At 43.8% G+C, this 17,529-nt stretch overlaps 1 protein-coding gene across 1 annotated transcript in view; it reads left to right on the top strand.

Moving 5' to 3' along the window:
* The window catches only part of LOC142198513 (matrix metalloproteinase-23-like), a 32,489-nt gene extending 15,220 nt beyond the window's left edge, over positions 1–17,269 (top strand). The window contains exons 5-9 of the mRNA XM_075269545.1: positions 6,262–6,429; positions 13,971–14,135; positions 15,126–15,221; positions 15,332–15,452; positions 17,098–17,269. Coding sequence (XP_075125646.1) covers positions 6,262–6,429; positions 13,971–14,135; positions 15,126–15,221; positions 15,332–15,452; positions 17,098–17,269 — 722 coding nt within the window. The remainder of the gene's footprint in view (positions 1–6,261; positions 6,430–13,970; positions 14,136–15,125; positions 15,222–15,331; positions 15,453–17,097) is intronic.
* The last annotated feature ends 260 nt before the right edge of the window (positions 17,270–17,529 follow it).

Here is a 17,529-nt window from a genome sequence, read left to right as displayed (position 1 = left end):
ACGGCGAAGAATCATCTTATCCCAAATCCCACCTCTCATGGGTCTCGGGACCTTTTCAATAACCTGGAAGCTGAGACATAAGGGTTCACCATTGTGTTTGTCCCAGAAGTGTTTGGACACGGGAGTCTCTATATGTCTGAGCACATCGCCCACATGTTCGAGGATTCGCACCCGCAGTTGGCGGCGGGTTTTGCCCACATAGTTCAACTCACAAGGGCATGTGATCACATATATCACCCCTTCCGTCCTGCAGTTAGCAAACTCTCTGATTTGGAAGATGTGTCCCGTGGCACCCGCACGTATCTCCTTGCCCCGTTTTATGTAGCAGCAGGCTTTACAAGAGCCACATCTGTGGGTGCGAATCCTCGAACATGTGGGCGATGTGCTCAGACATATAGAGACTCCCGTGTCCAAACACCTCTGGGACAAACACAATGGTGACCCCTTATGTCTCAGCTTCCAGGTTATTGAAAAGGTCCCGAGACCCATGAGAGGTGGGAATTGGGATAAGATGATTCTTCGCCGTGAGGCGCAATGGATCTTCCGATTTTCATCAGTGAAACCCCAGGGTCTGAATGACGGGATTTTGTTTCTTTCATTTATTTAAGACATATAGCTTTGTGTGTGACCTAGTTAAATTTATCAACATAGAAGTCACATACAGTGATAATCACCCCTAAATATAGACATTCACCCCTAAACTATCGAATTGCCCATACACAGAATGGTTTATTTGTGCATGTGTGGACTGACAGGAATAGGTACATGGTGCCAGTTCTGTATTAGGTATAACCAGAGGGACCACATGCTAGGATATCTAACATATGACTTGGGCATGTATGAAACAGTATATTTGCTGTGAGAGGCCTGATTTATGAGTATAGAACCTTGGTCTTCACATTGTGATACTGAATCCATATACTCGGGGGGGGGGGGGGGGGGGTGAGGATACTTACCGTCTAAACATCAATACAATATATCCTGGATGCTTATTGAACCGTGTTCACATTGTGTTGCTGGACTGAAGTACTGGCAGTGGTATGAGTGCAACAGTATCACTATCTGTGGTATTGTGATTTTGTTTCTGAGGAGAGACATGGAGGAATCTTGGGCCAATGAAATGAACGGCTCCAGCTGGGACACGCCAAACCCCCAACCACCCCCCCACCCCACCCCTGTGACGTCGCTGAGACATCACTCCCCCACGTGGGTACCTGTTGAGGGGGCGTGACCTAAAAGAGGTGGAGCCCTACACTCGCTCGGGGGTTATTTAAGAGCGAGACGATAGAGCGCAGTGTCAGCCTCTTTACTACAACCGGGATCCATGAATCAGGGTCCCGGTCTCAACTGTGGTTTTTACCACATGCCATATCGCTGGTATTGCAATAGGCTAGATGGCAGGCTATAATTATTAGGGCAGCCTGCAAAAAATTTTTAATCGTCTCCTGATGATCTTGATGAAACGCGTAGAGATCAACAAACATCAACAATTTACTCGCGATTTACAAGAATTCAAAGAGAACAGAGCGTACTGGGGGGCGAACAAACCCCAGACTATATCAGATATTTCCTCTCCAGATTACGATTGGTCTGACAATGACTCTAATAGTAGACCCAGGGAAACAACTCGAAGTAGGGGACGAGGGCTGAGATCTGGTCATAGGGGTAAAAACAAACCACGTAACCCCGCCAGGGACACTGGGAGTGCCAATATATCTGGGGTTTTTTTAGCCCAGACTCCACAGATAACGAGCTATATGCTACGGGGGCGAGTGGAATAGCCACCACCAGTATGAGATGTAATGGAGGGGCTACCCCCATTGTAGTGGAAAAACAAGATGATGCACTACAAATTATTAACTTATCTCAGCGCCCACTAACAAATTCTGAACGTGTAGTCCTAGCTAGAGGATTATCATTTGTACCTTCCCAAAATTTTAGTCACTTTGACTGGGTCAAAGACCTGGCACTTTTTACCCGGAAATTACGGTGGTCCAAATTTATGGATTCAACTGAGACCAGAAGGGCACGAGAATTAGGGGTGGAGGTGGAGGATTTGGAGGGGCTAAGGACACTGGAAAGCCTCTACTTGGAGGCACAGGGGGAGGAAGAAACTTTACAACTGACAAATTTGAAACCAAAAAATTGCAATAACCCACCACCTGGGGACTATAAATGTATAGATATCTTTGAAAGGATGGTCAGAGAGAGATTGTCCCAGCTTGCTAGAGATAGAACCCCTAGGCGGAATAACCTTAGCCATGACCAACGTGCCGCCTTAAAATCTTTGGAGTCCGATAAATCAATTATTATAAAAAATGCAGACAAAGGCGGCAATGTTGTTGTCATGGATAGGACTGAATACATCTCCATGTGCAATCGTATTCTAGAGGACGAAGACAACTACTTGGTCCTTCTCTCAGACCCCACCCCAGATTTTGCCAGAGATTTGATCCAGTTGTTGGACCAGGGTAGAAGCTTGGGTTTAATCTCACATCAGGAATATAAGTACATGTGTCCGGAGTTTCCCCGGGTCCCTACATTCTATAGTCTACCAAAAGTCCACAAGGGCTATCATCCTCTTAAGGGCCGCCCCATTGTCTCTGGCATTGGGGGGGTCACCGAGGGGGTCAGCAATTACTTAGACCAAATATTGCAGCCCTTCGTGTTGGCCCTCCCGTCATATGTCAGAGACACGATGGATGTCCTCCGCCAGTTAGAGGACATCCAGATTCCATCTGGGGCGGCCCTGGCAACTTTGGATGTGGAGGCGCTCTACAGCTCCATCCCCCATGACAAGGGGTGTGGGGCTGTGGGGCGCTTCCTAGGGACCCGGGGAGAACAGTTTGGGGCTCATAATAAATTAGTCCTAGATCTCCTGGAGTTTACCCTAACGCATAACGTGTTCCTTTTTGACGGACAGGTATACCATCAGCGTTTATGCTAATCTGTACTTGGGACACTGGGAAGAGAGGGTTGTCTTCGGCCAACATGCAGAAACCTGGGCCAGGCACATAGTGCTTTGGCTCAGGTTCATTGATGATATTGTCATTGTGTGGACCGGGACTAAGCTTGAATTTGATCAGTTTGTGAATGCCCTCAACTCTAATGAGTTTAATCTACACTTTACTTCATTTTATGACACCAAAACTATACCATTCCTGGATGTGGAGATTACTCTAAAAAATGATGGTACATTTGCGTCAACCTTGTTTAGGAAACCTACTGCAACCAACGCACTCCTACACTGGAATAGTCAACACCCACAGCCCTTAAAACGGGGAATACCCAAAGGGCAGTTCCTGCGACTACGGACGAACTGCTCGGAGATGGGAGATTTTGAAAGGGAAAGTTCCACTCTCATTGAACGTTTCGTGGCACGTGGATATCCACGGCATTTGGTAGAAGCGGCGAGAGAATCCGCACGGAGGGTCACACGTAACTCCCTCCTGATACCCAAACCAAAAATGGAGGGGAAACAACTGATCCGTATGATCGGCTCTTATGATAGCCAGTCAAGGGAGGTCACTAATATTTTTAAAACCTATTGGGATATCTTAAAACAAGACCCTGTCATTTGTGGGGTAATTCCCCCACACCCCTCGATTACGTTCAGGAGGGGTCGTAACTTGGCAGACAGGGTCACCCACAGTCATCTCTCACCCCCTACAAACACCGGGAACTTGGCTGGGGCGGACGGGAGTGGTGGGCACCCACAGATGTGGCTCTTGTAAAGCCTGCTGCTACATAAAACGGGGCAAGGAGATACGTGCGGGTGCCACGGGACACATCTTCCAAATCAGAGAGTTTGCTAACTGCAGGACGGAAGGGGTGATATATGTGATCACATGCCCTTGTGAGTTGAACTATGTGGGCAAAACCCGCCGCCAACTGCGGGTGCGAATCCTCGAACATGTGGGCGATGTGCTCAGACATATAGAGACTCCCGTGTCCAAACACTTCTGGGACAAACACAATGGTGAACCCTTATGTCTCAGCTTCCAGGTTATTGAAAAGGTCCCGAGACCCATGAGAGGTGGGATTTGGGATAAGATGATTCTTCGCCGTGAGGCGCAATGGATCTTCCGATTTTCATCAGTGAAACCCCAGGGTCTGAATGACGGGATTTTGTTTCTTTCATTTATTTAAGACATATAGCTTTGTGTGTGACCTAGTTAAATTTATCAACATAGAGGTCACATACAGTGATAATCACCCCTAAATATAGACATTCACCCCTAAACTATCGAATTGCCCATACACAGAATTGTTTATTTGTGCATGTGTGGACTGACAGGAATAGGTACATGGTGCCAGTTCTGTATTAGGTATAACCAGAGGGACCACATGCTAGGATATCTAACATATGACTTGGGCATGTATGAAACAGTATATTTGCTGTGAGAGGCCTAATTTATGAGTATAGAACCTTGGTCTTCACATTGTGATACTGAATCCACCTGTCAGCTTAGGTGAGCTATAGAGAGTGGTGTGAACTAGTACCTAGATTCAGGGTGAACACCCGACATACGGATTAGGTATCACAGAACACACGCTTGCATAAAAAGATTTGCCACTCAGTGAGGAATAGTGATTTTATTGTACTAGGTGGTAGAAGGAGGTACACGTGAACTTTATAGACTTATTTTAAATGACTTTAATAAAAGTTAGGTTTTAATCTTGATTTTTGTTGCTGTGGGGATACCCCTTTCTGGTCTTGTATGAATTACTGGTAATCCCAGATCCTTGCATAGATATTTATAGTTGGAGAACTCTGGGAGGTCTTTGTTTGGTTTAGGGACTAAGGTGATTTGAGTGTGGAGCATTGAGAGTGGAGCATTGAGAGTGCATTGAGAGTGGAGCATTGAGTGGGAGCAACTTCAAGAAATGAGTTGAATAGGTTCCACAAGGACAAGCGAATGGAGACTTACAAGCCATTTCTGCTCCACTAGGGGATTATGGGAAAAAAATATGCAAATCTGTTCTCCAGGATGTAATTAGGAGAGCAGTGTCTCTGTTTGCTGCCCTCTAGGAACAGCCCCCTTAACATCATGCATGACTTTTTAATAAGCCTAATAACATAATGTGGGGATTATTGCCAAATTAGTATTTCTGTTCCAAAAGGAACAGATTCCCAGCTGTGGACAGTGCTGTTTCGATCTGATGGATCTCAGCGCAACATAGGGATACTGGTTTGGCTGAGTGAGAGACTATAGACAAGGATCTGCCAAACTAGTATCCCTACGCTGCGCTGACGAGATCCAACAGATCGAAACAGCGCTGTCCGCAGCTGGGAATCTGTTTCTTTTGGAATAGAAATACTCGTTTGGCAATAATCCCTGCATTATGTTATTAGGCTTATTAAAAAGTCATGAATGATGTTAAGGGGGCTGCCCCTAGAGGGCAGCAAACAGAGGCACTGCTCTCTTCAAGGGGTTGTCCCATAACAAGGATCCTATCTATACTGCTCGTTTATGTGGATATAAGACTTTTCCTAAATACATTGGTTTATTAAAACTGCTTTGTTTGGCCGCTATCTTAATTTATTCACTTCATTGTTGACACTGGCCCTTGGGATTATCTGCTCATTTGTCAAGTGACGTAGCTGCCTGCTCTCGGGGGGGGGGGGGGGGGGGGGAGGGGCTGACAAACAACGGAGCTCCTCATATAGGGGAGGAGGAGATGAGAGCTCCGGGATTACTGTGCTATCTATCTTCATCTTTTCCACTTATCAGCCGGTTTAATTGAATTTGGCTGATAAGGGCTGAGATGAGGATTCCATTACCTCTGTATGTAATGCAAGCTGACTCAAATCTAGCTCTGCTACATCAGTTTCCACATCAGCGTCATACTGTGGATCATAGCAGATAGAGCAAGTGAAACCCCGCCCACCAATGTGCGAGAAATCCAGTAAGTGAAGAGAGTACAGAGCCTTCAGGCTGCAGAACAAGAGTTATGGGAATACTCCTTTAACTACATCCTGGAGAACAGATTTCTATATTTTTTTTCCTGGGTTCCACAAGTAATACATGAAGACAGTCTGGAATTTCTTGTAGTATAGACAGGTGAAGTCATCAATGCCAGGGGCTTTACCATTCGGGAGACCCTTCAAAATACCAATGAGCTCTTCATCTGTAACTGGGGCAGACAAGATCATCTTAAATTAATAGACATAGCATTTCTTTTCATTATATAACACCATCCCAGTTCACTTTATTTATGTGTTTATTTATTTATTTTACTCAACTCTTAATTTTCTAGGATTTTACTCCTTCAATCACAGTGACTGTTGGCACTCCCCATTACATCCCTGCTTTGATGGTCTGAATGGAGAACTAGCTCATGCTTTTCTGCCACCAAGAGGAGAGATCCACTTTGATAATCATGAGTTCTGGGTTCTTGGACCTTCACGATTCAGCTGGAAGCAGGGTAATAAAATGTTATCATTTTTTTGGGATATGAACTAAGCAGTATTAGAATTATATCTAAGAGGCTTTGAGAAAACAAATGCCTTGTCTTGTCATTCATAAATTTGAAGAAAGAATAAACCGTATTTTACGGACTATAAGGCGCACTGGACTATAAGCCGCATTGCCCATGAGCGCCTTATAGTCCATCTCGGTTCATATATAAGGCACACCGGACTATAAGCCGCAGTCCGGTGCGCATTATATCTTATTGAAAGCGGCGGCAGGCAGACTTTGCCAGCGGCCGCTTAACCCCCCGCGTGCCAGCCGCTTCTATTGGAAGCGCTCGGCAGGCGAGGAGGGGCTCTATCAGCAAAATCATGCTGATAGAGCCCAACCGTAAACGTTAGGTTAAACTACCTCCCCCCCCCCCCCCCGTTTTAAAATAAAAGCCTGAAACAGAATGTGAAACTTACCGAGCGGTGTAGGGTGGGCCGGCATTCAGGCCTCCTCTTCCTCCGATGTTCCATCCTCCTCCGGCGCTCGCAAGCTGATAATGGCCAGGGCACATGCGCAGTAGAAGCATTATGATATTGCGCATGCGCCCCGGCCATTATCAGCGAGCGCCGGAGGAGAAGGACGGAACATCGGAGGCAGAGGAGGCCTGAATGCCCGCCCGCCCGCCCTGCACCGCTGGGTAAGTTTCACGTTCTGTTTCAGGCCGGCGTGACAGCAGGGCTGCCGGACACTTCCTATTCATTTCTATGGGAGCCGACATGCGAGCGCTCCCCATAGAAATGAATGGACTGCTTTTTTCCATTCATTTCTATAGGGAGCGCTCGCATGCTGGCTCCCATAGAAATGAATGGGAAGTGTCTGTCCATTCATTTCTATGGGGAGCGCTTGCATGCCTGCTCCCATAGAAATGAATAGGAAGTGTCCGGCAGCCCTGCTGTAACGCCGGCGTGTATGGCTGTGATACACGCCGGCGTTCGGTAGTGTGAATGCACCCTTACGGTGCCTTTTATGTATGTATGGAAGCGGCACGCAGTCTTTGCCGCCGCTTCCATCCATATATATGGCGCACCGGACTATAAGCCGCACTTACGATTTCTGAGGAAATCGTAGGTTTTTATGTGCGGCTTATAGTCCGGAAAATACGGTAAGTGCTTTTTCTCCATATCCCTGGGGCTGTGAACATAAGAAAGGTATCGTTTTTATTCCGCTAACAGCATCTACAGCACTATCGGAGTGGTTTAAAGTAGTTGGGGGCAGTGATAGACTCCCTTTAATAGAAAAGGCCTCACAGATTACTTGCTGAATCTTCTCCCATAAATATGACTATATTTAACAGCTTGCTCCTGCTCTTTAACATACTGCCCACAGAGTTGGTTAGATTTTCTACCTTGCATATAAAGATCACACGAAGGACTCAAAATCAGTGTCAAATTATGTCCTGATACTACCTCCTATTTATTCAAAGGGAGGAAAACCAAAGCTGGAAACCTGGAAAAAATAAGCCTCCTGTCCTATTTTGCCATGGCTTCTTTAGCTGATTGAGCCAAGGAACCCAAAACAGATCCCTTATTTTAATTAAATAACATTCACCCCACCTATTTACTCTATAAAGAAGAAAGACCCCACCCCAACTGTGTAATTATAAAGAAGCAACTAAAAACTAGGCAGGAAGCCTTGTGCTGCTGTAAATGAATGCTTCCCTGATGTTCTGCAAACAGCACAATAATGGGGAGATATCCCGTATAACCCATAGGGGTGGTCCACCTGCCACAGTGAAATTGAATGATCAAAGTCCTTGGATTCTGAACTCCTTAGATCTCATTTATAGTGTATTGCAAAATGTAAGTTGGGAGCTCCAAGAAGCTGCTCCACAGATCTGATGCAGAGAGATTAACTTTCTCTGTGCCTGGGTGGTAGATACTGATCTCATGGAATGAGCTTTATCAAAATTGGGTGGATCTAAATCCTGAGAGATAAAGGAGATCTTCTCTTATCTGTCTGGCTAAGGTGGGATTGGATTGGACTCCTGTATCTACCAGGAAAGATAATCAAGAGGTTATCTGCCTTCCTGAACTCTTTAGACCTGTCTTTATGAATTCAAAGTTTTTATTGAAGGTTTTCAAAAGAACATATTAAAACAGACAACAGGACTAGTAAGTGTCTCCAAAACATGAGGAGACACTAAAAGACAAAATAAACGAAAAACAATAGAAACATTAAGCAGAATCCATCACTGGGCCACCAGGGGAACCCCCATCAGCAAAGAAGAGAACAGGAAAGGAGAAGGAAAGGGAAAAAGGAGAGGAAAAAGAAGAAGAAGAAGAAGAAGAAAAAAAGGGGGCAGGGAAGGGAGGGATTGGGAGAGGGAAGAGAGCGAGCAAAAGGAGGACCCGCTAAACCACCCACCACAGGTGTACCAAGTGGACCTCTATCAAAAAGGAGAAACTGCAGATTCCGAGGGCGAGAGAAACACCCACCTGCAGTATCCACAGATAAATCACACCAGCTGAATCTAGGAGGAAGGTCCAGAGCCCAATATTCCCTAGACCGCTGGAATTCGAACCAATAGAACCAAGTTCTAGTATACGTTTCAATCGTGTCATGCAGGAAAGAGGTAAGGTATTCCATGCACATAAGCCTTTAGACCTGTCTAGGTGTGTGAAGGATCTCGCCTGCCCAAAGCCACTTTTACCCAGCCTCTGGCCTACCTGGCCTTGCCACGGGCAAAACTGTGATCACCTTCTTACCTTTACCGTCCACTCTCACTCTCAGAGAGGGACCGGGTCTTATAGGATAATATGAGACGAGCCTTCTAAAGTTTTATATTTATTAACCCAAGAGGGTCGATACTAGACAACCAACATACATAGAGGTATATGCTAGTGGATACAAGCTTATATGGTTACAGAAAGGTATGTTACAGTGCAGTAAGATAAAAAGAATAAAAGATTAGAAATAGAATTAGAATACCCAGTTGGGTCTCTGGAGTTCACCTCATGAAATCCAGGGCACAGTCCTTTAGAGTCCATAAGTAATCCTTAGGTGGTAAGGGTTTAGCTCCCCATTAGCAGAATAGTCCAGGGTGCATGGTATCTCCATAGGCAATAGAGACCTTAGTCCAAGGGATTAGCTTCCACAGCATCACAGCACTTCGTGACACATCCCAGCAGTCCAGGAAGAACAACAAGAGCTTGGGGTCTTGTCATGTCTTACAATATATCTCCACTCAGCCCCCTCCCACGATGAGGTCAGGAAGGTGGGCAGCTCTCCCCCTCACCTTGTACCAGTATGACTATATACGGTCATAACTCTTTGCAGTTGTCCTGAGGAGTCAGGTTGTCTTCTAAAAGGTGAGAGCAAGGCTCTCAGTCCACTGATCCCAGAAACCCCCTGCTAAGAATAATGAAGTTAGCACAATCCTGATAATGCCGTGCCCAGATTGAGACAAACGGATGAGCCAAGCTACCTCCAGGGAGGAATTAGGCTTGGACAATTGGACAGTATCTCTGGCATCTTGCTAATCAGGTCGAGTAAATTAACAGGGAAAAAGGGAAATATATCTGAGAAGGCAGTGAAAAAAAACATAACTCTGGGCCATTCATCACAAGGTGGATTCTCAAACACCTTGAGAGGTCGAGGGATTGAAAGGAATGAAGTCTAACCTTGAGGGACAAACATTGGGTAGGAATCTAGCCAGATATCTTAACTGAATTCTATGGTTCAACAGAACAGAAAGCCTGGAGTAAGGCTGGTCTTACACGGCCGTAATGTAAGTCCGCAATTGAGGGTTTTAAATTGCGGACACATTATATTCAATGTGGCCTCTTACACCACCAGATATTTTATCTGTGGTGTGCCCGGGCCGCAACCGTGGCCCGCAATTTATAGGACATGTCCGTAATGGTTGTGAATTGCGGCACTGCATGGACTCACCCTACCTACAGTTTTTGATAGAAGGGAAAATTTCCCATTAAGTCTCCTGGGGGTCTGATTCCACACCCTGAGGGTGTCCCTCAGAAGAGACCAGAGGAACCACTAAGACCAGGGAACTGCTTCTATTGCTGTTGACATGAGACCTAAGACTCTCATTCCAATGCAAACAGAGATCTGATGTGCTTTCCCTATCCTAGCAGTGAATTGTAGATGTCTTGTATGACCTCCTAGTATTACGGCAATCCTCAAGAATCTTTTATGAGCATGGTAAATGGGCACATGAAGATAGGCATCTTTCAAGTGTAGAGTGACCATGAAGTTTCCATATTCCAGTATCGAAATTACCAATATTATGTTGTCCATGCAGAATTTCTTCCTTCTGATGAAATGATTGGTCAATAATAGACCAATACTACCTCAATCTCCAGACTGTTTGAGAATGAGTTATACTGGATAATACACCCCTGATCCTTGTTCTCCTGCAGGAAAATCTTTTAACACTCATTTATGCAGGTATTCTAGAACCAAATCTTCCAGAACCTTCTGGCTTTCTTCTGGAAGAAGGCCTGTTAAATAAACCTGTCTTGGGGAGAGGAGATAAAGTCTACTGAATAGCTTGACTAAATGAAGTTTAGGACTCATTTTTCTGACCCATATTGTAGAAAATAACAAGATGTCTGATGTCACCCCAGGAAGAAAGAGATTCAAGCTGATGTCATAGTTTAAATTTCTTTTTCCTGTCATCTTTGGGGTACTTTGCAGAAGGATTTGACTTCTGAAACTCCAAACAACTCTGATGTTGTGACCTGGATATTTGAGGCCTTTAAGGGGATCTGTCCCTTCTAGACTATCTGGCTCTACCTCCCAAGAACTGACAAGGCCTGCCATAATCTTATCTAGTTCTTGACTAAAGAGATTATTCGGTTAATATGTGGGATCACCAGTATTGTATGTTGAAACTTTGTCCAGCATCCAAGGTTCACAGCTGTGGAGGGAGGCCTCCACTAAGAACTCAGCTCCCAATATACTTTATTGAGTTTAAAGAATCATCTCTAAAAACTCCAGAATCAATATCCTTCTGAAGTTGTAACACAGGTCATTATTAGAGATGAGCGAATAGTACGAGGGGGTACCTAAAAGTTTCCAGAAAAGTTGTTTTTGAAGCGTGTATTTATTTTTTTGTACAAAATTCCTTCAATCTCCTTCAAAGTACTCTCCTTTAGCGGCAATACACGTCAAATCTCGTCTGACATTGTTCAAAACATTTTGTAAACTCATCTACTTTGATGTGTGCAAGCGCCTCCGTCGTTTTCCTCTTCACCTTCTCCACGTCGGCGAAACGCTTCCCCTTGAGGTTCCGCTTCATTCGTGGGAATAAAAAAAAAATCACTGGGAGCCATATCAGGTGAATAGGGTGGGTGGGGCAAGACAGCCATGCCGTTTCTTGCCATGAAAGTGGTCACCGAGATGGCGGTGTGGGTTGGGGCATTGTCGTGGTGGAAAAACCAATCACCAGACTTCCACATTTTGGGCCTTTTTCGTCGCACACTGTTTCGCAACCTCTTGAAAACCCCCAAATAGAAAACCTGGTTGACGGTCTGCCCTGTTGGAACGAATTCCGAGTGCACAATCCCTTTTGCATCGAAAAAAACAAATGACCATTGTCTTCACATTGGACTTCACTTGACAAGCCTTTTTGGCGCAGGGCGAGGATGGCATCTTCCAGTGACTTGATTGTTGTTTGCTTTCCGGGTCGTAAGCATAGCACCAAGACTCATCTCCCGTAATAATTTTAGAAAAAAATTCTGGGTCGGTTTCGGCATGTTCTTTCATAGCACGGCATGTTTCGATGCGACGCTCTTTCTGTTGATCAGTCAAGAGTCACGGCACAAACTTTGCAGAGACCCATGACATGCCCAAATCCTCCGATAAAATATGCTGAATCGAGCTCCAACTCACTCCAGACAACTCTTCGAGTTCCTCAATGGTTCGTCGTCGATCTTCACGCACGAGCTGGTTGATTTTTTTGGACACTTTCGTCCATTCGGGAAGTTGACGGACATCCAGAACGCGGTTGATCATCAATTGACATTTCACCATTTTTAAAGCAGGTGAAACACGAGTAAACTTGAGCTTGACACATAGCGTCATCCTTGTAAGCGGTCTTCAACTTTTCAATGGTTTCCGATGCTTTTTTTCCAAGCAGAAAGCAAAACTTCACAGCCGCGCTCCATGAAGAAAAATGACGGCTGGACAAAACAGCTGTTGCAAGAAAATTCACTGCGGGTAGACGAAACCTTCTGCATCAAAGCCGCTTGGCACACTGCCCGAGAAGGCGTGGTTGAACAAATAACTAGCTGCAGAATCGCGTACTACGGAAACTGCGTGCCCAGCAGCCTCGTTCTGGAAACTTTTGGGTCCCCCCTCGTATTCGAAACTAGAGTACAGCAATGGGTTAAGCAGCCGGCGCTTAACCCCTTTTTGTATGGCCGCTCCCATGCATTCCTATGGGAGTGAAGTATTCGAAACTCTAGTTTTGAATAATATTTCCTCATCTCTAGTCAATATGTCAATTTCTGGAGACCTCATTGAAGGCTACTGTCACTGAGGCTTGGGCTGACATGGTAGAATAAAAGTATTTTAAAGAGCATTTGCTCTTCGAACTATTGGATCTTGAAGGTTTGTGACATCTTCTGCAGACACAATAATGCGCCTTAACAATTTAGCCAAAGCCATATCCATGCTGTTCCTCCTTAATACGGTATATTAGATTCTTAAAACATCTGAAGATAATAAAGTCCTTAATCTTCTCCAGCATGTAAACTACCTTGAAGGCCCTTGGCCCCCAAAAGGTGGATTCTGGAGCTTCTCTAACCTCAACATACTGATGACACTTTGCACGGTATACACAGGAACATTCAGGTCTTTAGAGATGGACTTGTAGCCTTGAGATTGCTCATGCTGCCTCGAAATTTTGTTTCTCAAGTCCTCAGACAGTTCCTTGGTGGTCGTTATTTTCTCCATGCTCAATGTGGTACACACAAGGACACAGGACAGAGGTTGAGTCAACTTTAATCCACTTCAACTGGCTGCAAGTGTGATTTAGTTATTGCCACCACCTGTTAGGTGCCTCAGGTAAGTAACAGGTGCTGTTAATTACACAAATTAGAGAAGCATCACATGATTTTTCAAACAGTGCCAATACTTTTGTCCACCCCCTTTTTTATTTTTAGTGTGTAATTATATCCAATTTGGCTTTTTGACAATTCTTTTTGTGGTTTTCCATTGAAGACAAATTCAATGAAGATAATACCAAAGAGTTTGTGCTTGCAATCATTTTCTGGAAGAAAATGAGTATTATCTGACAGAATTTCAGGGGTGCCAATACTTTTGGCCAACACTGTATATGGGGCTTACAATTTACATATTAAAAATCTAAATTATTTTTTTAATATATATATATATATATATATATATATATATATATTTATATATATATATCTTAAAATAATTTAAGTTCTAATTTCTGATATTATTGCTTTAGTGCTGTACTCACCATCTTACGAATATATTTATCATTGGTGTTTACTCTTTCGTTTACCTTTCCTACAGGCGTGTGGTATAATGATCTGGTCCAGGTGGCAGCTCATGAGATTGGTCATGCCCTTGGCTTATGGCACTCTAGTGATACTGTTGCACTGATGCATCCTAATGCTACATATACACGGACTCGACACTTGGCACGAGATGATATTTTGGCTATACAACATCTATATGGTAACTGTTTACTTCTGTGTCATTTATTGTAAAGAACTGATGCTGTTTCACCCTTATATTGTTAGGGAAGTGCGAGACAGCAGTTCTCCAGTGCTGTAAATGAACCCTGGAAGAGGGGGCACAAGAGACAGTGAGCCCTGGTTTGAAACTCCCCCCCCCCACACTGTCCCTTCCTGCTTGCCAGTCCTATCCTAGGTAATAGGCAACAACTTGGAGACGATCCCTTCCTAAGTATGTGACACACAAAACACGGACAAGACAAACAACAACAAAGGAGGTCAGCTAGCCAGGGGTCAGTAACAGTCGAGCGATGCAGTGTCAAAATCGATATCCAAAAGAGTAGTCTATAGGGAAAGACAGAGGTCAAGAATCAGAATACAAGAAATAACAGGAAGAGAAAGCCAGCACGCACAAGGCAATAGCAAGCACCAATGTGAATGTGAGCCAAGAATAAATAGGGAGGAAGAACCCACCCTGGACTTGATAGAAAGGCAGGTTGTCAATCACAGGGCAAGGCCAAAATTAACTATTAGAGGAGCAGAGGGAAAGAAGGTGAAGGAGATGGGTGTGGTGGGAAATCATTTACCAAGGTGAAAGAATAGGACAGTGTTCAGACAATGCGAGAAGAACCCAAAAGAAGAAATCACAGCAGAACACGCCTCCTGTGCCGCAGCATGCGGCCAGATGATGACGCCAAAGCCCAGACGGGCAAAGATGTTACATTTATGTTGTTGTCCTTAACCACCTGCCTTTTCTTTCAAGTCTTTCTAAATCCTAGCCAAATGTTAACTCATGAATATCAGTCAAGTAACTGGGGAGATATAATTTCAATAAAGGCAGTCCCTTGTAAAACAAACCAGAAAAACAGAAATGATGACTTATGCAGAGAAAAGAAATTGCTTTTCACTGTGTTAAGGCATTTACAATGGCAAGGATGGGAGTGGGGCTGGGATGCAAAGGAGGCATTTGTAGTAATGTTTTTGTTGACAGGCTGCCCAGCTTCAAGATCCAGCTGTGAGACACTGAAAGAGCAAGAAGGCTGCAGAGTACACAGTCCATGTTACCAAAAGTGTCAGGGTTGTAAAGGTAAGAAAATATTTAAATATTACATGTATATAGAATAATAATAATAATAATCCCACACTCCACTCACTCACCAGTCGGGTGACACTGATTCTCATTTTCTTTCCATTAAGAGGTGTCTAATGAAAATCCAAAATCACACAAAGTCAAGGTGAAGCCATTTTATGCTTCCGAGGATGAGATGGTTACACTCAACTGTACCCATAGTGCCTCACAACCACGCTGGAGAGTCAGGTAAACAGGCATTCCTAACATACTTTGTTACATATTTTTAAAGGAAATAGTCTCCTAACTCATAGGGATCAAACTATGGGTATATCAGATAAAGGATATGGTCAATGTGGTCATCCGCTAAGCCTGAGCAACGTTGAAAGTTTTAATCTACAATAAAGGTCATTTCGGTATGGACGTACAACTACAGGAACAATCAATAAGACCACATAGACTGAAAAACTATATTCACCATGCCAACCATTCTTAAACGTTCTTTACTACTTAAAGGGAGTCTATCATCTCCCCTAAGCATACTCAACTGTCACTAGTGTATTACAGAGCAAATGTGATAATATAAATATTGATAAATATTCATTAATATTCATTAAATTCAGTGATTATATTCATTAATTCAGCTGCACCATGCATAAAGTCCTGCCACAGGGAATATCAAGACTGGTGTACATTATGCCAGTCTTGATGAATCCCTCTGTATTTTTAGGTGCTTGTACTGATGTCACAATCATTAAAAAAGGACCATAGTGTGTTATGGTTTTAACACAGCACATTGCTCATGACTGAAAAAAACACAATAAATTGTAGTAGCAAGAAGTCGTAACCTTATAGGAAGGGGCTAAGGAGGCAGGGCCTCAAAATTGGCCTGACATTATTGCACCTTTTACAAGACGTGTCATCTCAGCACTATGGCAAGCTAAGTGATGTTGACAGTTACTGCAGGAGGCTATGTGTAGTCAGGCCCAGCCACAGGCCATGAGCAGGGGTGATCGTACCCGAGACATATAGGCTAGGCTGCTTTTATTGTTTGGTCTCTATGTGGTGGTCTGTTCCAATACATGAATAAAGCTTCCTGTCTACATACCAAAGTGCAGGATTGTATGTCCATTTTCTCTCTCCTCCATTCCGACTGCCTCGTTTCAATAAGTTGTACTTGTGACCTTGCTCCTAAAGCGGGCGGACCCACAGGCCCACTTTGCCACACTACCCCCTACTACTCTGTTGAATTGTATACTTGTCTTCTACTTATACCATGCTGACATAAGAGCTACAGAGATATGACCTTGAAAGAGGAGTGGGTGCCCTACCTGAACTTTCGGACCAGGACTCATGAGCCTTTAGGTACGCCCGTGGTCTAACAACACACTTGGGGTAACAGCACATCTGGCATTTGCCATAATTGTCAAATAACCAGTCCAGGCATACAGTAAACCTTTAAGTACCTGAGGTCCAAACTAGAAAAATCTGTTGATGGGAAATATGCATTCCAAGAATTGTCTATAGAAGAAAGTCGTTGCCTCCTTCACAAATATGTTAGCATTGTTGATGGTTACTTTCATATGGATATGTTTGTTCACGGTATTATCATTACTTCCATTCACATTGTAGCCATGACAGTTATTCGAGAAATGGAATCTAACAAATCTTCACAAATTATATTAATTTCTAATGGTGTTATGTTACCATGGTGTCCAGGTATTACACTATTTGTAAAGTTGTACACATCTAAAAATAAAAACCTAGGATTACATTATCACTTTATTTATATATGGTGATTTACTATACAGATAACAAGCATGATAATATAGATGTTAGATTATCTTATTACCTTAACTTTTCATTTTTCTTTTAACCCCTAATTGTATTGCAGTTGGTACAAGAATGGCAACCGGCTAAATCTGTCAGCCCCAGGAGTAGTCAAGAAGTCTCCCAGTGTTCTCATTATACAAGCACAAGTACTTACCCAAGGACGTTACACGTGTGTAATACGCCAGGGAATAGTGACCGTGGGAGGAAGGTCATGGAATCTTCGTGTCATCTAGCATTTGCAAAAACTTACCAAAAAGATCATAATTAAACTTTTTATTTTAATGAAACCAGAGTTGTTTCAGCTATACTATGGTCTACACAATACCAAATCCATAACTCTTGACTCATGAACTCCAGAAGAGAACTAAAGGGGTTTTAACTTTTCACCAATTTGTGCGACTAGGCTAGCCATCACTCTTCATATTCATTAATAAGTCTTGGGATACTCATGACCCAATTGCAAGTTCACCAGTTGTCCTTCTTTGGACCACTG

Source organism: Leptodactylus fuscus, chromosome 3, assembly GCF_031893055.1.
Source record: "Leptodactylus fuscus isolate aLepFus1 chromosome 3, aLepFus1.hap2, whole genome shotgun sequence".
Taxonomy (NCBI): domain Eukaryota; kingdom Metazoa; phylum Chordata; class Amphibia; order Anura; family Leptodactylidae; genus Leptodactylus; species Leptodactylus fuscus.
Note: the sequence above shows the minus strand (reverse complement) of the source record. Positions and strands in the feature narration are given on the sequence as shown.